The 23,233-nt window shown below is 39.3% G+C and overlaps 1 protein-coding gene across 2 annotated transcripts in view; it reads right to left on the bottom strand.

Moving 5' to 3' along the window:
• Positions 1-769: 769 nt before the first annotated feature.
• Positions 770-23,233, bottom strand: part of HDHD2 (haloacid dehalogenase like hydrolase domain containing 2) — a 35,091-nt gene continuing 12,627 nt past the window's right edge. The window contains exons 4-7 of one of the 2 annotated variants that reach the window (XM_037508555.2): positions 23,127-23,211; positions 9,532-9,748; positions 7,506-7,569; positions 770-2,681 (exon numbers count right to left, since the gene is read on the bottom strand). In XM_037508555.2, the coding sequence (XP_037364452.1) occupies positions 2,578-2,681; positions 7,506-7,569; positions 9,532-9,748; positions 23,127-23,211 (470 nt within the window). In that variant the 3' untranslated portion in view covers positions 770-2,577. The remainder of the gene's footprint in view (positions 2,682-7,505; positions 7,570-9,531; positions 9,749-23,126; positions 23,212-23,233) is intronic. The other variant, XM_037508559.2, reaches the window with a different exon arrangement.

Below are 23,233 nucleotides of genomic sequence, written 5' to 3'. Positions count from 1 at the left end.
AAAACAAGGTTTTTAGTCATCCTCATGAAGCTCACTGGACAAGTCAGTTAGCAAGCCCAGATAATTTTTAAGCAAATAAAATATCAAACTAACATCTGAATGGCTCATAGGGCTAAACTAAAATGGAGGAAAGAAGAGCAGCGATTTCTCTTGGTTGGGTCTATTACGCTCAGGTGATCTCACCTGGTCCTGTGTCTCTGTCTGTCTCTCATTCCAGACCCATCAGTGATGTCAACTTCCTCATTTTAGCTCTCACCTGTCTCCAGAGCACCAGCTCCAATACTTCCAAGTGTTTTGCAGGGCTCCCCTAGGGGCAACAGTCTAAAATGAAACTTGTTTTCTCTTCCTTCCCACAGATAGACCTTCTAGCATTAAATTCCTACAATATTTACAGTTAGAGTTTATTGGTTCAGGAGCTGAGTGCCTGTGTTATAGCAGATATAAAAAAGCTCTGCCTCATGGGAAGAGCGACATATGGAGGCCTAAATTCCCTCTAACAAGTGCTACATGGGCACAACTGGGAGCAACCCTCCTCCCTGCAGTCAGGAGGGCATCACAGAGGGACTCTGGAATCTTCATGATGTCTTGTGTGTTCTTCTAGGCTCAACTCAAAATCCTTTTCTTATAGGCTTGATTATAAGGATCCCAGTATGGCAGGTAGCAACTAGGAAATAAATACTCAATAATATTTGTGCCAAGGAATCACTGACCCAGGAATCCAGGTAACAGGCCCCCTCCCCCGGGCCCCCCCCCCCAGGCATTAAATAGCATTCTCTGCTGAACACTGAGCGTCACTCTGTGATTTGCCCCGAGGAAGTTCAAATGTAGTAGGATATCTTTTCTAATTCTCAGGAGGACTTTTCCCACTGAACTGACTGTAGAGATGAATTTTACCAACCCTTTTCATATTGTTAAATGCAGACAATATACCTGCACCATATACCTGCACCACCAGCATCACAAACACATGGTACTTAGCGTTTGCCCGATTCCACTCTAAGTATCTGAAGTGTGGGTCGTGTATTTTACCTCTCACAACAGGCCCAGTGGTGGGCACTACTGTGTTACCTCCACTTTACACATAAGGGAAAGAAGGCAGGAGAGGCTTGGTGACTCACTCGAGGTCACAGGCTTGTTAGGCGCTGGCTGCCCCCAAGTCGATGTTCTCTGCCACTCCACTCACCCTTTGGGTCTGAGGTGGTGGTCGGTCCTGGTCATCCACCCTTTCTAATCAAGGATGTTTAAGCACTAAGTTGGGGCACTGGCAAAAACAAGAACACAGTGCTCACGAAACGACCAAGAGAAAGAGATGCCATTTATTTAGTTTTGCTTCCTCCATCCAAGACCAAGTTGATCTCTAAACAAGCATCAAAACCCGAAGCTCATTAACATCAGTGTGTGCTTCAATAAGGTGAACACTACAATGATGTACAATTACATGCTAATAATTCAATGCCCAAGAGCCCTGTAAAACAATTGCAAAGGCCTAGGATGATCACAGTATGCAAATGCACTAGGAAAATCATTACCTACTTAGTTCCCTTCATTTTGGAGGGTTTACACGAGAAGAATAATCCATGCTACAAGAGGAGATTTCATTTTACAGCTGTAGTAACCAAGTACATAAAAGCTTGAATCTGTCCCAATAGCTTCTAAAAGATTTTTCCCAAAGTGTCAGAGGCAAAAATAATGAAATCTTGCAAATGTACAGTTAATAGGACCCTGGTGGACACTAACTTCAAAAATGCATGGTCTATAAGACATTAAAGGCTTGATTTTAGTTTCTGCACTGTTCCTGTTAATAACAATGTCTAATTAAAACATCTGTAAAATACTGATAGTTTTAATTTTACATAAAATTTCCAAAACAACTGTTACACAGTATAATAGGTATCTACAATGAATAGGTTATTAATGGAAATATTATTTTAAATTAAAATCAGGTTCTAAATTTAAATTAGTCATCTCTAGCTAATGAAGAGAAAAAAGAAGTCACTCGTGTTGGGAATAACACAGTAGATAATCTAGTTTCAACACCAGTTAAAGCAAATTCACTCAATCACTTGGGCTAAAGGACAATTTATTTTGCTTCTTCTCTCTTGTATTCCACTTGGCACTTGTGATGGATTTCACAGTTGAATTCAGTATTAAAACTACAGCTTAATGCACCTTTCAATGCACTGCTTTATAATTTAAAAAACACCATTCACCATCGTCCACAATCTGAATCCCCCACCTTATTAGTGAGGATACAGCAGAGAACATGACTCCCTGCAGTAGATTCTCCCTCCCAGCCCTGCCTAACCTAATGAATATTTTAAAAGGAATGGTATAAAAATCTCTGTTTTCCCTTTCTTTGGGTCTCATCTTCTTTTAAAAAATAAAACAAAAGGGATTAGCAAGGCTTAGTGGTTGCAATTCAATACCCTTCTTCCTAATTAATGCACAATGACAGAGGGTTCACCCGTGATCAGTGCTGAATGGTTTGTGTCTGTCTACGTGGCACTGAGATGGTGGGGGATTCATTCCGGACCATGAAAAGCTGCGTTTCAAGTTGCTTCCAATTCCCGTAACGGTTCACAGTAGGTGCTGCAGAATGTGGTCCACAGCATGAGTGAAACTCTCACAAGTTAAATAAGGAGGTGGATTAATTTTTTCTTCATCTGCTGCTCGGTATTTCCCTGCAATGAGAGTGGAAGCCAGTGAACAGAGGCTACTGCTAGAATGCCACATTAATCACACCCTGGAGCATCTGGGCCATCCCAGAACCAGTGCACAATTACTACAGAACTGGGGGCTCCGCGTCTCCCAAAGCATCTTTTTGTGAGGCGTCAGGATGCAATGAGGCAATTCATAGAAAAATCACATTCAGCATTTTCCCAGGCCCTCTGGTCTTTCGCAATGGGCACTCACAGGTACTGGGTCACCTGACAAGCTAAGGTTTCCTTTGAATCTGAACAGTTGATGGAAATTTTTCCCCCCACCAGCCCTAAAGATAGGAATGGTGATTAAATCAATGCTTTTAAATGGAAGCCCAGACCCACGGGGCAGAAGCCCTGTGGGCTCCTGAGGGTGACTGGAAACAGCGTGTGCTGCAGCCCAGCAGGGACTTGGCAAGTGCGAACGCCTGGGGTCATGAAGGAAGAGTGATGGATGCTCACAGGCTGGGCCAGGCAGGACAGGCTGCGCAGCAGGGCATCGCGGGGCAGGCACTGCTTACCTCTCCCTGGGCTTTGGAATTCAAGACACAATACCCCAACACAGAAGAGGAACCAGTCCACACATAGAGTTTTGGCAACTACAGTCAGAAGAGGCATGGTCCCAATTACACCCTTAATGGGTCCCAACGCCCTCCAGAAAGAAGTCAACAGCTGTATTCCTGCCTAGCAGGCCTCTGTCATGGGCCCCAGCACCCTGGTGACCTTGGCACGTGCGGCTTCTCTAGGCTGCAGTTCTAGACTGCATCTGGCTCTTCCGAGAACCTTTACCTCTGGCACCCCCTTCCCATTCTCCTCATCTGACTACCTTAGGTCCCCACACTTAGGTCTCACCCCACCCTCCATTCAAATTACACCCCCTTCCTGACTGTTATATTCCCCACTGTATCCTGAGCGCCTGACGTAATGACTAATGTGTGGTGGGCACTCCACCACCACCTTCTGTAAGAATAGAAGGAAAAGATGGAAGGAGAGAGGGGAGAAGGGAGGAAGAAAAAGAAAAAGGATGGAGGGGGAGGAAGGAAACGCGGAGCACTGCTTCGGCACCGCTTCGGGGAAGGCCAGTGGCCCTGCAGCCACCACTGTTGCCTCTGTACTTTCTCTTTCTCCTCTTCTGTGACTTCTGCTATCTATTCTTCATTTGTCAGTATATCCTGCCTAATCCGGACCTACCAATTTCTACAGTTCCTCCCATTTTCTCCAGCTACCACTTTGGGAGGCTTTGCCCAGCAAACAAGAAGCCTGGACACCCCTCCTATTCCCTATGTTTGCCCTGTGGTGGGGAGATGCCTCCTGTCTTCTTGCTGCCTTCTCAAGGTGGCCCATGCAGCGAACTCTACTGCTAGCGTTTTCCTCAAGCTTAAGTCCTATGAAGAATAACTACAAGGTTTGTACTTAGAGTCATGGGTTCAGTTAGTGACTACCTATTGCTATACAACCTATCCCGGGTCCAGTGGTGTAAGGGCAAGCAGGTGAAAGGCAATTTTTTTAGCCATGGAGACAAGGGTTTTGCTTAGCCTGGCCCTGCAAGTAGGGTTTCTACAGAGTATTACCTGACCGTGTGTGTGTGTGTGTGTGTGTGTGTGTGCGCGTTCACAGCTCCAGCACTGTCTGGCATACAGCAGGTGCTTGATAATGTTGGCTGAGTGAATGAAGCCCAGTCATCACCATGCGTGACTTCTGCGCTGCGGCTGTCAGTACTCTCCCGGGTGGAAGATGAGTGGCGAAAGAACACGGGAGGTTGCTGATAACAGAGTGACCCCATCTTTTCTGGGTGACTGTTTTACATGCTAAACAAATTAATTCTGATGAAGACTAGTCAAGTCTTTTTTTAACAGATCACTAAACAAATGTATATTGAACACCTATGTGCTACTCATTGAGAAACAAAATTGCTTAAATGTCCACAAAAAGCACTTACCAGTGACTATAAATTCAAATCTTTCTAGTAATTTTCAACACAGGACACCTAGCGCTTTCTACTTGCTCTTCATTTTTCAATGATGCTGGCTGTTCTGCATGCTTCCAGAATAGCAGGCATACTTGGAATTTTTCTCACCCCCCCGCCCCCCAGGATTTTTCCTGACCAAAGACCTACAGTGCAAAATGGGCCAGTAGGGCCTCCCTGGTGGCACAAGGGGTTAAGCACCGCACTTGGAAGCAATCCACAGCCTCTGCAGGCACGAGTTCGATCCCCGGCAGCCAGGGAGCAACCCACATGGCGAGGCAGACCTCTCCTGCTGTCCCGCTACTCCCCTAAACAGTGTATTTCAGTCAGTCTGCCTGTTCTGTTCCCTGCTCTGTCTCTGGTGAATCCTCTCACTCTCCTGTGCATCTGGCCTGTACCCCAGTTCTTGTATAAATAAATCTTTAAAAAAAAAAAAAAACAACAAAATGGGCCAATTTTTAAGAGTTGGACTTAGTTGCTTTACTAATCACATATTTCAGGTCTAATTGCATTTTGCTTCCCTAAGACTAACTTAATGTCTCCATGACGGGATGGTCATAAAGAGGGCAGAGCCAATGCAGACCAACCAGGGGCGCTGGGTCTACAAGACACTGGCACAGGCTCAGCTTTGATACTCAGTGAAAGGGTAAAAGGCAGTGTTCCTAGGAATAACACACAGCCCAAAAGCAGTTATCAGAAAATGGGGGCTGGTAGGAAATCGAAAATAAAGACATGGGGGAGGATGAGTATGGCTTTACTTCTTAATTTCTTTTTTTTTTTTTTTTTTTGGCTGACATCAATGGGCAGTAATGTTCATACAATGGTGATGTTCACTTTGACTGAAAAGAAACGTTGTTAATACTAGCGTGACTGGTGTCACTATCTGCAGGGTTTCAGTGCTTCCACACTGATCCCTGGCAGGAGCAGACACTGATTTTTCAACTCTTTGCTAATATATGGTCTTGCCAAATACTTTTGATGCAAGTTTAGCTGCTTCTAAGCTTTCTTGTTTCTATTTTTCAATTCCAAATGGTTTTTACCAACCACATTTTCTTAAGCAAGTGTCATAGTCATGAATAGATGTACTTTTTATAAAATATTTCCCAGTGGTAGTTCTTCTGTGATGTTATGTTTAAATTCCCTATAATGAATAGCCCATTAAATAATTTCACTACCATTATATGAAACCAAGCAAATGAGCTCACAGAGCCATCAATGGACCACTTATCGGCCATTGGATTAATATGAGTCCAATGACAATTCCTGGACAAGACTTGTGGCTGACATGCTTACCCCTGTGCTAATAGTTTCAAGCTCAGCAGGTATAACTAGTGCTGTCTGGCAGGGACAGAGTATGAGGGGGATCTTTTCATGGTATCTGGAAGGTTTGTTAAGCTTTCAATGCAACAGCTTTCAGCCTCACACATAACTCTCATGCCTGTTCTTTTACTACCTTGAAAGGGCTTTATTAATCACTTCCCACAGGAAAATAGCATAGATTCATATACTGTCAGACGAGAAGGGACCAGTCTAACACCCTCCTTATTAAATGGCCCAAAGAGGTAAGAGCGTTGACCAGAGCCTTTCAGAGACAGAACGAGCTGGGACCAGGACCCAGGACACTTAACCAGCCCACTGGAGTTATAACATTGGATTGGCTAAGTCCTCCCCCAATTAATTCCTTGCTTTCCCTTAATTTTTTTGAGGGGCCACATAGAGTACACCTTATTTTGGTACAGGAAGTAGATCCTAAAACAAGGAACTCTCCTATACTGCTGGTGGGAATGCAAACTGGCCCAACCACTATGGAAAGCTGTGTGGAGCTTCCTCAGACTACTAAAAATGGAGCTACCATATGACCCAGCAATTCTACTCCTAGGAATCTACCCAAAGGACACAAAAACATTAATTCAAAAAGATAACCTACACCCTTATGTTTACTGCAGCACTATTTACAATAGGTAAGCTATGGAAACAACCCAAATGCCCAAAAATATATGACTGGATCAAGAAGATGTGGTACATATACACAATGGAATACTATTCAGCAATTAAAAAAGATAAACCCATGCCATTCACAGCAACATGGATGGAGCTAGAAGCGATCAAGCTCAGCGAAATAAGCCAGAAGGAAAAAGAAAAATATAGAATGGTTTCACTTATAGGAGGAATACAGGGAAACCAAATAAGGGATCAGGGGGAAAAACAAAAAAAAAGACTAGCCGGTAACCATAAATAAGAGACATCCTGTGAAGGAGGGGAGGAAAAGGGATCAAAACAGGGGAGAGAAGAGCACAAGGGACTATGGTGAAGGTTCACGGGTGGCAGGAATTTTACAGGGAATACACAATGATGTAAGAGATAAATAAAAAAAATTAGATCCTATAACATAGAGAAAAGATAAGAAAAAAGATTTGTGTTTTTTAAAAAAAATGCCAATACTAATACCAAGATTAAACTATTAGATTACTTAGCTGGCCAGTTCCTAAAGAGATCAACTTTCTCATCTTACAACTGGCACGAAAAGTAAAGACTACCATGAATCAATGGTCTCTTAGCCCGTTCCAATGTGTTGATATGTATATCTAGAAAATCATATAAACATGAACCATCAAGTGTGTGTAGTTATCTCTGAGTTATCTCTGAGCTCGAATCTCCCTTGTTTGGCACAGCATGGGTCCCCCATGATGTCTTTGTTCCCTGCAAGCCCAAGCTCATTTCATTTTTGGGCTTTGCAAAGCCCAAAAGGAAGAAGTGGTATTTTCTGCAAAGGCTGATTTTTAAGCAACTGTGTGTTCTACCAATCTGTTTGAGAGAAGGCTTATTCAGAACATACATACCAGTTTTTACCAAGATACCCAACATGCCAATATCTTGAGCGCCACCAACATCATCCCTGCAATCCTAGAAAAACATAAAGAAAGCAATTAGTCCAACGTATCTGGTTAGCTTGCCAACAAAACCCTACTGTTTGCTATGATTTGTTAGACTGAAATGGCTACCTGTAATGATTTTTTTTTTTCTTCTTCTGAGAATGTAAACAAGAGTTAAGTCCAAGGCAGCATACTATTTGGAAAGGCACATATCATAGAGGTATAAGGTGTATAGGAGAGTATGAACCCCAATAACCAAATGCAAAGAGCATGTTTTGCCATAGGTATACCTATCTTTTCTTAAAACAGATCATGGAAAAATCATTCTATCCTTTTGGCAACTTTTAAGGTGAATGATCCAGCTACAGACAGAGAACGCACTATATTCAGAATATAGGTTTACTGCTGCTAATTATTGTCATTACTTTGCATCCGATCAACCCTAACAGGTGGAATCCAGTCAAATGACTATATTTAAATAGATTCTGTGACTGTCTGACATTCAAGTCACATTTAGGAGTAACAGATCAACCTGAAAAGAGATCTTCTCTCAAGTAAGGGATGAACAAACTTGGTTGACTGTGAGGATAAATGCAAGGTAATAAAAATGCATGGAGTGGAAGAAACAGCAAGAAACTCAACCCTGCCATCTCATGTCCATAAGCAGGATTTATTCAAACTGTGCCCAAAGGAAAGTTCTCCCACCTAAAAACTTTTAATATTACTCAACAACAGTCTTGGAAATGAGACACAGAATATCAAAAAATCTTCCTTCAAGGCCTAATTTAAAACCTTTTTTTGCATCTAAACTTGCCCTGTCGAAGCAGGGGAGATGAGGGAAGCAGGAAGCAGGGAGGTGGGGCAGAGTGGACAGAGACAAGGACACGACCTCTCTCCCGGGCAACTGCCTGTATCCCCTCCAAGCAGCCGAATGCTGCCATCTCATGCCCTTCCCTCTCCACCCTTCCCAATACCAGGATTTCCTGATAGAGAACTCTCAAGTCTCAAGGTTCAGATAATTACTTTTTCAAGTACACATTTGCCTAAGAGAGTCAGCAAAAGGCTTGCCAAAAGAGAAAGTTGTGCCCGAAGAGATGATTCTCAAAACAGTCCAATGATTATCTGGCCCAGTGTTAGGTGAATGGGTACAGGAAAGGAAGACTAGTTCAGGAGGACTTGACACTGCTGCACCACTGCAAGTTAACAATGCCATGGATCTGTAGTTTGTTTTGGAGAGAGTCCTGGCTTCTAGCTGTGTCACTAATTGGCTGTGAGGATTTAGGCATGGAGATTTACCTCTGTAGGCTTCAACTTTCCAGTCTGTAAAATGAGGAGCTCTGACAATCTCAATAGGCCCCTTCCAGGCTTATGCTTATTAGGATGGAATTATTTAAACTTGAAATATAATTTAAACTTGACATATAATTTTTGCTAGCTGTTTTCCACATGGCATTATACGTCCCAGCTCTCTTCCTGTCACAGCACATAGAAAAATATTTGCCCAGTAAACTGGGGTGAACCGACAGGTGCTCAGGGCTGGAGGTGATCGGCTAGAGCCTCCAACCACCCAGGTTCAGTCCTGCCACTCGCAGGGCTGAAGTAATTGCTATGTTTAGCTATTTGTGACATACTGGGAAGTTCTTCCACAAAGCATATTCTAAGAAAGAAATCAATAATGGTAGAATTCTTTCAGTATAGGTTGTTCCCTGCATTAGTAATATTTTAAAAAAAATCTATAGGTTTTCTTCAAAAAGATATAAAGTATTTAATTGACTTGCATTGAATGGTTTTTTTAATTGTATCACACTATGAAGAATGTTGGAAGTAATCAAAGCTTCAGTTCTTTAGAAGACCACCACTAAACATCTACTGGAGAGACTGTCAGAGAGGGAGCCACTTAGCGTGACCTGATGTTGTGTTACGAAGCAGTGCTTTAAAGTTGGCTCTTCCCAGTATGACAGGTGATGCTGGATATCTGGACTCTTCTACTTACATCTCCTATCATGACAGCCTCCTCAGGTTCATAGCCAGTGCCTCGCAATGCTTCCAAAAAGAACGTTTTTTCCGGCTTCCCCACTACCGTGGCTTTGGTGTCAGTGGCATATTCTAAAGCAGTCACAAAGGGTCCAGGCCCCAGAGCTAAGCCATCTTTTCTCTTGTAATACCTGGCTTTGTGGATTGCTATCAGAGGCGCCCCGTCTAGGAGTAACCTAGAGAGACAGAGAAAATGGAAATTGGCTAAAAGCAAGGTTTTTATAAGTAGAAAAGAATGTCAGACTTATAAAGTGGTTTTATTCACACTCACAGAAACAAATAGTTTCTTATTAACTTTTAATGACTTGCTGTCTTCTAATGAATTTGCTAAGAACTTCAGGGAATTGCACTCAACTACACTAAAGAAAGGTGATAGATTATTAAATTTGGGATTGCTTCAACCTTTTACCTTTAGTGCTTTCAGACATTTTACCCAAATCACCAGGGAACAAGAATTAAGAGAAGTAAAGCTAAATAAGACACTCAAGGGAAGAAGCTTAACTTAATGAGATAAGTTGTTTCAACCTTCCCTGATGGTAAGCAGGAGGCTCTTGAGCCATTTACAATATGAACCAATTGTTGCTGCAGTGACATAATCAGCTAACTCCTAAAGTACCTGATTTCCTGTTTCCTCTAGTCCAAAATGTAAGTTTCCTCCTAATTCAGAAATTAAACAGAGCACTTCACAAATACTTTTTGCTTGTATCTTTATTTCTTTATTCTACCTTTTGACTGCTGCCTATGTTACTATATAAATTAGGTCACTTTCCCTTAAGAAGACACCAACAAGGGCCTCCCCGGTGGCGCAGCGGTTGGGCGCTGGGTTGCGAAGCTGCCCGCAGCCTCTGTGGCGCCGGTTTGATCCCCGGCTGCTCCCCGGCCACAGGAGGAGGGTCCCACATGGCGCGCAGACCTCTCCTGCCGCCCGCTGCTCCCCTCAGCAGTGTCCTTCGGTCCTTCTGCCTGCTCTGCTCCCCGCTCAGGCTCTGGAGAATTCTCTCACCCTCCCGTACTTCTGACTGTGCCCAGTGCTTGTATAAATAAATAAATAAATCTTTAAAAAAAAAAAAAAAAAAAGACACCAACAAGGTTCAATGGAGAGTCTTCACTGTCAAGTCCCTTACTTTGTCCTGATATAGCACAAAAACTCACACCAAGCAAACGGACATAGCACATTTTTCTACTAACCAAGCTCTACACCAAGCTAAGGATCCTCATTAGTGACTCAAGCAAAACATAAGAAAACAAACCCACAAATCCCACCAATTTATTAATACTTACTTCCCAACCACATTTACAAAAATCTACCATCTATCCCAACGGTGCAGCTCATAGTCACACAGCAGAAATAGTCACACACACATTATCATCTAATGGTACGCCGGACTTAATACATTCCTTAAACTGCTTTTAACCAATGTAATTTTAAATGATCTCACTAGCTTAATTTACTTTAAGTCATCTACTTAGTTAAAATATTTAGTATGTCCATCGAGGAAGAATTTATCACATCTTACCCTTCACAATTATGAGTAATTAAGCGCTCAACTATGAAACTGCTAAATTATTCTTGTCAGTGGGCATGGAAATGCCTTCCTGTGGGAGATTCAGAATTCAGACATTTATGATTAAATATTTTATTAAGTAAAAACCAACACTGGACTCTTACAGGACCTTATTGTTAGTTACTACAAATTGCTCACATTACAGGACAGCACCTTCAAGTTTATTCACTAATATTCATACCTATTTATTTCTTAAGCAGGTCTTGAAATTCAACTATTAGGAAACCTGATAAAGCCACTACATTGGCCTTAAAGAACCACATTTGATAGCAATGAGATAATAACGGGTGATTTATCTATCTCCCCTCTTGTCACCCTGCCCCCAATCCCATTTATTTGCTACCCTACCACGGAACTGGAATTCTTTATGCAACAGACCTCAAAATTGCTTTCCACTTATATAGCCAAACTAAAAACTCATTTGATTTGGCTTTGTTAATATTTTATTATATATTAACTGGGGATAAAACTTATCAGTTTGATTGATGTGTGTACTTAATTCCCAGGCAGTACTTTAGTGCCTTCCCTGGAAGTGCCGAAACTGTGGGTTCTTCTATATTTCTCTAAGTGGGAACTGGCGCTACACTAAGCTGGAAAAGAGAGGTATCTCTCAGGGAAGTGGTTTCTGCTTCTCTGCCCAGCCTAGCTTTATTGAGTCTTTGAAAAGCCAATGAATATTCAGGATGGACTGAAAGGTAAACATTTTCTAGGATACAGATTCAAAGATTTTTTTATACTTAAAAATTTAAAAAACTTTAAAAATAAACACCCCAGTACTTGCAGTGTTTTTAAACTTATTAGACAGGGCAACAAAATAGTGATCACTTTTGTTACCAGAAACAGTATGTCAGCAGGAATGTTTATACTTTTCCATCTACATCTGTGAACCCAGTAAGGTGCAAGAAGCAAGGACAAAAGGGGACAAAGAACACTTGGTCCAACAATCTCTGGCATCTAAATTCCCTGTAGGCAAAGGAAAATGTGAAAAATCTTTATGAGTTAGCAGGGCCGCAATATAAAAATCTTAGGCAGAGCTGTGGGAGAAAAGCTAAGGAGATAATTTAAATTCAGAGCCACAAAGTATTACTAAAAGGCACCTTAAGGAACACCAAATCCAACATGCCCACTTTAGAGATGAAGAGATGTTGGCCAAAATCAATCATGTCGCCAGGGAGAGCTAAAACCCACTTCTGAAGAACAATCCAGCACTCACCCAGATACACTACACTGTTTTTCTAAATTAACTTTCCAAGGAATGTGATAAACTTCTCACCATTTTCACTGAAGACAGAACATGTAGAAATGAAATTATACTGCAGCGTAAATAACTGTCAGGCATTTCCTGTATGTCCAACACCAAACTTCCCATCACCCAAAACATTCCTTTTCCATATACCTCCCTGTCCTTATCTATATAACAACACTTATCTTCTTGGGGAATAGAGACAATGTATTTCCCTCATATGAGTTAAGAATAATGGCAACTATTCTTATCCATAAATACAGGAAGTGAATTATCTACTTGAAATAAATAAAAGCAAATCACTTCACATTTGTGGGATTTTTTTTTTTTTTTAAATCAAATGAAGCGGCTGAACTAGATCAGTGCTTTCCAACCTCAGTACTACTGAAATTTTGGACCTAAAAACCCTTTTCTCTGGGAAGCAGTCCTATACACTATAGGATGTTGAATAGCATTCCTGGCTTCTACCTTTGCACCCTTTTTCTGCCACTTGTGACAATCAAAATTATCTTGAGCTGTCTTCAGGCATTGCCAACTGTTTCCCGGGGAGCAAAACTGTCCACAGTTGAGAACCACTAAACTAGGTGATAGCCAAAGTCTTAACATTCTATACTTATAAAACTAATAGCAATCTGACAAACTATCAAAGGCTCAAATTAAAGCAACAATAAATCTTGAAATCTATCAAATGAAAATTCCATTAATGTTTAATTAATCAAAACCCCCAAAATATCTCCAATGTCACCATAATCCTCTCAGTAATCACTGAAAAAATTTTGAGTTTTTAAGGACTCAATGTTCCATGTGAAATAGAAATTTTCTAAGAATATTAAACATCCTGAGAGAAAGAAGAAAAATCCAAAAAGGTCTAAGACATCCTCAATATTGCTGCTTCTGCTTATAGGCAGAGGTCAAAACAAATATATAGTTAACTGACTTAGTAAGAAGTACTCAAAGTAGAAAATACTGAAGCTCTCCTTCTGAATTAAAAAGAAGATAGGGCCATCTACTTTCACTACTTCAATTTTGCACTGTACTTGGAGAGTTCCAGACAATATAATAAAGCATGAAAAAAAATGAAAATACAAAGAGTGGTGGGGAGAAGTAAAACTGTCGTTATTTGTAGATGACACAATTTATCTATACAGGAAATTAAATCCAAGAATTCTACAGTAAGTAATAAATATTAGCAAGTAAATATATGAAGGTCACTGCCACAAGGTTAGCATAAAAAAACCTAAATGATGTATCTATGCATTAGCAACAAGCACTTAAAAATGAAATTTAACAAAGTGAGATTTACAACAGCATCAAACAACATGAATTAAAGGCCATACTCTGACAATGTAAAAATAAAACCTAAATAAATGGAGATACATTTCATTTTCATAAACTAGAGGACACATTATTGTTCAGATATAAATTCCATCCAAATCCATAGATTTAATATAGTACCAATCAAATTCAGGTGTTTTTTTTTTTTTTTTTTTTTTAGGAAATTGACAAGTTGATTCCTAAATTTATAGGCAAGACAAAGGATCCAGAATAGCAATCTTAAAGAAGACCAAAGTGGAAGGCTGTAGATTGCCAGACATTAAGCCTAATTATACAGCTATTGTATTCAAAACTGTGGAATGGCACAAGTATAGATAAAGAATCTAGAAAGAGATACACATATAAAGAGAGAGAGAGAGAATATTACTTGATTAATATCAAAAGCACCACTGCAATTCTGTGAGGGAAAAATGCAATAAACGTTGCTGAAACTGGAAATCTACATAGGGAAAAAAACCCAAACTTTCACCTCACCCAATTTATAAAAATTCATTCACCTAATTGCTAGAGAAAAACAATAAAGCTTGCAAATGAAAACACAGAAGAATATCTTCAAGACCATGGGGTGGGTACAGAAATAATGACAAAGCAAACTTCACTAAAATTAAGAACATCATGTTCTCATACTATTAAGAGAGTGAAAAGGCAAATCACAGATAGGCTAAGGTATCTGCTGGACATGTATCAACTAAAGACTTGAGTATCATCATCAACAAGCTCCTACAAATTAGTAAGAAAAATACAATCCAATCAGAAAAGGTAAAAAGATTTTGCATGTACACAGCATAAAAGAAGTTATCCAATGGCCAATTAGTACACAAAAAGGTTTCAACATTACTCATCAGAGAAATACAAACTGAAACTCAGTAAGATACCACTATATACACCAAGCAGAATGGCTGTAATTACACAGAATATGGCAAGAGACTGGTGAGAATGTGGGGAGGGAATGTGTGACTTGGTACAATCACTTTGGAAAATGGTTTAGTAATAGTTACTAAAGCGAAACAAGTGCTTATCCTATTACACAGTAATTTCACTTCGAGATAGAGACCCAAGAGAAATGACTGCAAATATGCCCCAAAAGACATGTAGAAGAATGTTCATAGCAGTTTTATTCAAAACATTCAAAATTGGAAACAACCCAAATGCCCATTAAGTGTGGAATAAATAAATTGTGGAATATTCATACCCCAGACTGCTAAACAAAAAATATACAAAGGAAAAAAAACAAAAGCAAAGTACTGTTACATTCAACAACTTGGATAAACCTCAAACTGACAAAAATACTGCAATTGCATGATTTCATTCAGATGAAGATCAAAAACTGGCTATAAGGAAGAAATCAGAGTAGTGGTTACCTTGAGGAATGGGTGGCACTGACTGGGACAGGGAACATTCTAGGGTGTTAGAAATGTCCTATAACTTGATCAGAGTGGGGGTTACACAGTAAAATTGCATTGAGCTATATATCGACAATCTGTATATGTACCTTACCGTGCATGTTATACATCAGTTTTTTTTTTTTAAAAATCATTCACAGGTGCCTCCCTGGTGGCGCAGGGGTTAAAGTCTCAGCGCTATTAAGCTATTACCACCCATTGTGGCATGAGTTCGATCCCCAGGGAGTTAACCCACATGGTGAGGCAGACCTCTCTTGTCTTGCCTACTGTCCCCCTCAGCAGTGTATTTCAGTAGATCCACCTGTTCTGCTCCCCAAACTATCACAGGTGAATCTTCTCACTCCCCGCTCCTCTGGCCTATACCCCAGTTCTTGTATGCATAAATAAATAAAAATAAATCTTAAAAAATCATTCATAATATATTTATGTGGCTTTGAATAGTCACCTGAAATTTTGACTCAATTACATATTCTATGACTTTCCAATTGGCATGTAAAAGTTCTTCTGTATATACTAACAGAACGATTTAAATAACTCAAGTTCTCCAGTCTTAAATATTTTCACCTCCAGAGTGTTTTACTTTTTTAGTCTGGACTTTAATTTAAAAGACTGAATAGCAGGTAGCCCTTTCAAATGGAGAAATCCTACAGACATACTTCTAATATAAGGCCTGCTGACACACTGTTCTGAATTCCTCATACAAGTGGCTCTAAATAATTAGAAAAGAGTCAGGAGTTATGGTACTACTGCAGTGATAACTAGAGCTACTATTGCTGATTTCTCCCTCTCCCCACCTCCACCCTTTTCTCTTTTTCCCTTTCTGAGGAATTGACTATATTGGAGTAAACTTGTTTCTGTTTTTCTTTAGGAGATGGGGGTAAAAAAGCAACAGAAATCATTTACGGTAATAAGAATTTGCTTCTAGAGAACAAAACTACTCATTCCTGGACATCGCTAAGATCCTTTTGGAGGATTTTTATTCTTTGTAACAATTACAGGAAAGAAGTCATTAATAAAACTTCAAACCATTACTGGTAAGCAGCCTCCAACCTCTGTGCTTAAATGCGAAAGTTGTGATGTAATGTTACTTATCTTCAGATATAAAGACACTTTATAATGACATTTTTTTTTTTTTTAAAGAGGCACGTATTTTATTCATTTATTTGTTTGTTTGTTTTTGTTTATACATGCACTGGGTACAGTCAGAAGCGCGGGAGGGTGAGAGAATTCACCAGAGCCAGAGGGGAGAGCAGAGCAGGCAGAAGGACCGAAGGACACTGCTGAGGGGAGCAGCGGGCAGCAGGAGAGGTCTGCACGCCATGTGGGACCCTCCCCTGGTGGCCGGGGAGCAGCCGGGGATCGAACCGGCACCGCAGAGGCCACGGGCAGCTTCGCAACCCAGCGCTCAACCACTGTGCCACCAGGGAGGCCCTATAATGACATTTAGCTCCTCTAGAAGCTGCAGAACTGTTGCCTCTAAAGTAGAAAAAACCTTAAACTTTTCCTAAGTTAAGCAACTCCATGCAGTTCCCACCTCCCGCAAATTCTTTTGATCCAAGAACTATAGAAAAAAATCTCAAGGAATGTTGGAGGCGGCCACCCTGCGTAGTGAGCAAAAGGGCCTTGACCCGAGTCTCTAAGGCATGTGAAAACACATGCGTCTCGGAGGAAAACCTCTGAGTGACAGGACTTGGTGTTGAGAGCCTGGAAGTGAACTGCATACATCTCCACAGTTTAACAACAACAAAATAATGAGCGAACTTCCCAGGCTCTGGCTAGGAGGCGATAAGATTATGTGTGTGAGAACTAAGTGCCTGGTACCCTACTGTCTGAAGTAAATAGATAATAGTAAGAAAATAGACTAATCATTCATACATGTTATCATTATGTGGTATGCTTTGGTGTTACACCTGCTACAATTAAAATAGTATATAATGAGCACTAAGACAATAAAGATTTGCTGCATGCTGGACATGACAGTCCCCCATGTCTGATTTCCTTCACCGTCGCGTCCCAGGTTTGGACTCACCAGAAGTCCACAAAGGAACAAACATAAACATTGCTTAACAAATGTGTTGTCAGAAGTTTCTTAAAACTACCTTCAGAAAACTGGAAATAACCAACAGGAAGCAGGGCTACATATTTATTACACTTATTACAGTGATTTCTGACTTAAAATCAAACATATTTTAGAATAATATTCAACAGTATGGAAAAACATGAACAATATACTGTTGGGTTTTTTTAAACAAGTCACCACACAGTACATATATTATATGTACATTCTATTTTTTGTCTAAATATATATGTACATAGAAATAAATCAACTAGCGAGGTGAAAGAACTACAGGTTCTTTTCTCTTTTTTGAACATTAAAAATTTTTCACTAAGAAGACAGAACACTTTTGTGTTTAGATATTATTAGTTTTGTTAATACTAAGTTTAAGTTAGATTATTAAGTGATGTGCCTGCCAAGGTGGACTTTCTCCTAACAGAGATCATCAAATTTGATTATAATTGGTCTATTACTAAAATGCTCAAGCTTTAGGTTTCTAACTAGGTCAGAAGACGAAAAAAGACCCTGCTATATGCCAGTACTAAAGCTGTGAAAACAATTAAACTAGAGCTATGGACATTCACATTGGTGAATCATGCAATATTATTGAGGAAAAAAACAAATTGATAAATGCATAAAGTATAAAACATGCAAAATACTATATACTCTCTAGGGCTACACACATACGTGTTATAAGAATAAAAATGTAAGAGAATGATAAACAAAATTTCTATCCCAATTACGTTTCGATCTTGGGTGATAAAACTGGGGGTATCAAATGTCTTGATAATCTCTTTCTTAAACTAGCTGACTGGTGTATGGGTCTTCATTATATTATTCTTTATATCTTCTAGTAGTAGGTAAAAGGAACAAAGTCACCAGTGGCTCTTAGGACTTGAATAACTTACATAATCCAAACTTAAATCATGTCTATTCCTTGTAATTAGTTCATATTCTTGCCCCAAATCAATTCTTCAAAATTCAATGTTCTCAATTTCATTCAGCCATCTGAGACATATTTGTAGACAGATTGTACTATGCATTTTGGGGGGCATACCCACACAGTAAATAAGAGGCAGTGTAATGTGGAAGGCTGATGCATCTGCCTGAGGACAATATGCCCCTAAAGCTGGTATTCAAGACAGCTATGCAATGGGATTTAAAATACAATGTTTATTCTCATTATCAACCTGAATAGTAATTTAACTAATCGGTGGTTCATTTGAGATGTCTGTATTTTCCATTTACAATACAAACAGCTGCAGTCATTGGTTGGAAGGCATGGTCTCTGTGGAGACATAAATATGCAAAGAAGGGCAAGACCTAAAATCCTTCTGTTAACTCTCCACCCAGCTGTTAAGTGCATTTGTGAAATTAGAGTTGACCTATAAATGCACTGTAATGCTTTAAAATGTGGTGTTTAAAAAAATCAATATGGTTAGGGAAGTGTACTAATTAGACAGCATCCGAGCAATTACGAAGTATTATGCCAACATATATTTTTATTACCCTAAGTCTAGTATTAATCTAAGACAGAGACCTCCCAACTTCCTATTAAATATGTCCTTCCCAAATTACCAGCTAAAATCAATCAATACCTTTTCCTTGAATTCTGTGGTTAATGAAATAAATAAAAGGTAGGAGGGGTCAATTTGGAGTAAGACATAATAGCAGGTGCTCTACTTAAATGAAAACCATTTTTAGTATAGTTGTAAACTTTATGTACAAGGAGCAGGTGAGATAACCTGTCCCCTACACCCTCCCTGTCAACACTAAAGTAGGATAACTGAAGCAGGTGACACAAAATAAATGTTAATAGCATACAACCCAAAGTACTCTTCATACAATCTTGCACAGCTATGAGTATCCAGAAAAAACTAAGTAAAGAGATACTTAGCAATGATGATTATGTTCCTATTAAACAAAGACTTGACTGTCACAGTGACTGAGTGCCCATAGTTTCCATTAACCAAGGATCTAAAATCAATGTGCACAAATGGGGGTGGAAGTGGGGAAGGGAAGGTGCTATTTCTGGCCACATGTATTGTACACAAGGACAGTCATTTTCAAGATCAACACCAAATAATGTAAATCCTGTGGTGAGATTTAAAGTTTCCTATGATCATGCTGATTCTAGGACACATACATAGAGAAATGAATTCTACATCAAGAACAAGATAGGCTGAAGCTTCAGAATTTTGTACTGGTAAGAAAACAATGTTTTTATAGCATTCTTACTTAAATGCCAAAATTTATCAAGTTATTAAAAAACTTTAAGTCTAGGAGCCTCCCTGGTGGCGCAAGGGATTAAGACACAACCTATGAAGCTATCTGCAGCCACTGCGGCACGAGTTCGATCTCCGGCCAGGGAGCTACCCACATGGCACAGCGGATCTCACCTGACTTGCATGCTGCTCCCCTTAGCAGTATATTTCGGTCAGTCTGCCTGTTCTGCTCCCCACTTTGTCTCTGGTGAATCCTCACCCCGCCACCCCCCCCCCACGCTTCTGGCCTGTATCCCAGTTCTTACATGCATAAATAAATAAATCTTTTTGTAAAAAATTAAAAAAAAAAACTTTAAGTCTACTTCAATGTATCTATGCCATATTTTGAACTACTTGTCACAAATTCAAAGGCAAATTATATTGTTTAATGGTTTGACAAGAAGTAAACAGCAAGATGAAAAATCCAAGGAAAAAACTCACAAACTTACATAGAAGGAAATATAGGCGAAACACTACGGGATTTGCACATCAAAGACATCTTTACAGACACATCACCCAAAGCAGTGATAGTGAAGACAAAGATAAACAGCTGGGACTACATCAAATTAAAGAGCTTCTGCACAGCAAAAGAGACAATAACAAAAACAAAGAGAAACCCCACCAACTGGGAGAACATTTTTGCACACAACACTAATGATAAAGGACTGATCACAAAAATCTGCAAAGAGCTGATGAGACTCAGCAACAACAAAGAAAATAATCCAGTCAAAAAATGGGCAGAAGAGCTAAAAAGAAACTTCTCTGAAGAGGAAATGCAAATGGCCAACAGGCATATGAAAAAATGTTCAACATCACTTGTAATCAGGGAAATGCAAATCAAAACTACCATGAGATACCATCTCACACCAGTGAGAATGGCACATATTAAAAAAACTAGCAACAACAAATGTTGGCGAGGGTGTGGAGAAAAAGGAACTCTTCTGCACTGTTGGTGGGAGTGCAAACTGGTCCAACCACTATGGAGAGCTGTGTGGAGATTTCTGGACCTACTAAACATAGAGCTTCCATATGATCCAGCAATTCCACTCCTAGGTATTTACCCAAAGGACACAGAAACATCAATTCCAAAGAGCACCTGCACCCCTATGTTTATAGCAGCACTGTTTACAATAGCTAAGCTTTGGAAACAACCCAAATGCCCAAAAATAGATGACTGGATCAAGAAGATGTGGTACATATATACCATGGAATATTACTCAGCATTCAAAAAAGATAAACACATGCAATTTGCAGCAACATGGATGGCGCTGGAAGGGATCATGCTCAGCGAAATAAGCCAAAAAGAAAAGGAAAAATACCGGATGGTCTCACTCATAGCAGGAATCTAGAAAACTTAAATAAGGGACCAGGAAAATGAATATAAGAAAGTGAAAATCAAAATCAACAAAAAACTATGAACCAGAGACACTTTTTGGGGGGTGGGGGGCGGGAGGGGAAGGATTGGGGTCAGAATGGGGCGTTTGCAATTGTATGGGGGAATATAAAAATAAAATTTAATATTAAAAAAAAAAAAGATAAATAGGCAAAGGATTATAACATAAAATTTATTGAAATAGTAATACATATGGTCCCAAATTATATAAAAAATTTAACTCATTTAAAATTAGATAAATACAAATAAAAACAATGAAGCATTGTTTTTCTTCTATCATATTACAAATACTTTTCAGTTTGGTAATGGTAAAAGTCTATTGGTATAGGAGAAAAAGGCACTTTTATACACCGTATATGGGAATGTAAATCAGGTTTAAATTTGGGGACAATGTTTTTTACCTAATTTAAATTTAACAAATGCACAACTCTTTGACCTACTAATTCTACTTTCAGGAATCAAGATTATATGTAACACAGTTACACTGTGAGTAAGAAAGGAAATAGACTATCCATTTATCGTATAATGGTTAAGTAAATGTTTGCATAGTCATAAAATATATAACAAAATCACACACAAAAATGTATGGTGTGTGCATTAATATGGAAGCAAAAGTAAAATATACCTATTTTAAGTATACATTAAATATTTTAAAATATTAAGTATATTGATTATATTACAATTATGTTAAACAAATTCTATTTTAAAACAAACAAAAACTAAAATTATTATAATTATATGAAACATATGCTAAACTTTAAAAGAACATTGTTTCAAATTTTCAGGTATAGCACATTCCACTTTTATGGTTTATATAATATGCAAAGGTAACTAGAATTTGGAAGTAGATTTCCAATTCTCATTTTTACATTCTTCCAAATTAAAATAAAATTTAACATGTAACCATATAAAAATGTAACATGTAACCATGACTGTTATGTTGGTATTTTAAAAAGTTAAATAAAATTTTGTAAGTAAATAACAATAATTAAAAAAAAAAAAAAAAAGAAAAAACTCACAAACTTAATCCTGATCAGATCTGCAGGTAAATTCTGATGCAATTTATTTTAAGAAGTGCAAGAATCTGCATACAATCTTACTTTGGAGAACAGCAGCAAAAAGTTTATATAAAATACATACACAACTGAACATTTGTAAGATTTTAAATATTTCTCCCAATTTCTACCAGCAACATAAGGACAATTCCACTTAACTATTCCACAGCTAAAATAACTCCAACCTAAGCTTATTATATCCTGACCCCAAACAGAAAGTGTTTCTTTTTTTTTTTTTTTTTTTAAAGATTTATTTTATTTATTTATACAAGCACTGGGTACAGTCAGAAGCGTGGGAGGGTGAGAGAATTCACCAGAGCCAGAGCGGGGAGCAGAGCAGGCAGAAGGACCGAAGTACACTGCTGAGGGGAGCAGCGGGCGGCAGGAGAGGTCTGCGCGCCATGTGGGACCCTCCTCCGGTGGCCGGGGAGCAGCCGGGGATCGAACCGGCGCTGCAGAGGCAGCGGGCAGCTTCGCAACCCAGCGCTCAACCGCTGCGCCACCGGGGAGGCCCAGAAAGTGTTTCTATCAAATAAACTCAGGCTAGAAATCTGGATGTCCTCTTAGACTTACTGCTCCTCTCAACTCCTAAACCTGATCACCCATCAGATCATGGTGGCGCTGCCTGAATCTGGTTTTCTTCATCCCTACTGCCACTACTCTACTTACTACTCTACTTCACAATATCAGATTCACTTACTGTATGATTTTTTTGAAAGCACGGCCAAATGTGTCAGCTTTCACCTCCATGCTTTGTATTCCCATGGGAGGAAGATACACATTCCCCTTTTCGGATGTATTAGCCTGGAGGCAATTTTTCCATCAGAGATTAAATTAGCATGGTCAGTGGAAAACCAGCAAAGACAATAAGAGAGAAAACTCTGAGCTTTGAGAGGTGCCATTTTATTATGAGTTTCCCTCCAGAATATGGATTCTATAAACCAGAAAAACCCCAATGATGACAATATTTTAACAAATTGCTCATTTAGGGAAAAAATGCACAACAGTAATAAATATTATTTGGTACTGATCTAGAAGATGTCTGTGCTCACATACAATCTAGGTGGCCTGAGAGAAAAAAGATTCAGGTAGCCCAAAAATGACCTGATCGACGACTGGGTTCAGGAGGGGAGAAAAACACTGAGTCTAAGAGTACATCTGGATTTTCATAACCTTGTATGACAAAGATTCAAGAAGGTAAGTAGAATATATGATCGGATGATGAAAAATAAATACTTACTGGAATGCCTGATTCAGAATTTGATAATGAAAATGTTCTGGTGCCAATCCTATGACCACTGCATTAGGATCATTTGTTTGTAGACCTGGGAATGGTAACCATACAAT

Source organism: Talpa occidentalis, unplaced genomic scaffold (assembly GCF_014898055.3).
Source record: "Talpa occidentalis isolate TD23 unplaced genomic scaffold, MPIMG_talOcc4v2.1 talOcc4.13, whole genome shotgun sequence".
Classification (NCBI taxonomy): domain Eukaryota; kingdom Metazoa; phylum Chordata; class Mammalia; order Eulipotyphla; family Talpidae; genus Talpa; species Talpa occidentalis.
This window is presented reverse-complemented; position numbering and strand designations above follow the sequence as displayed.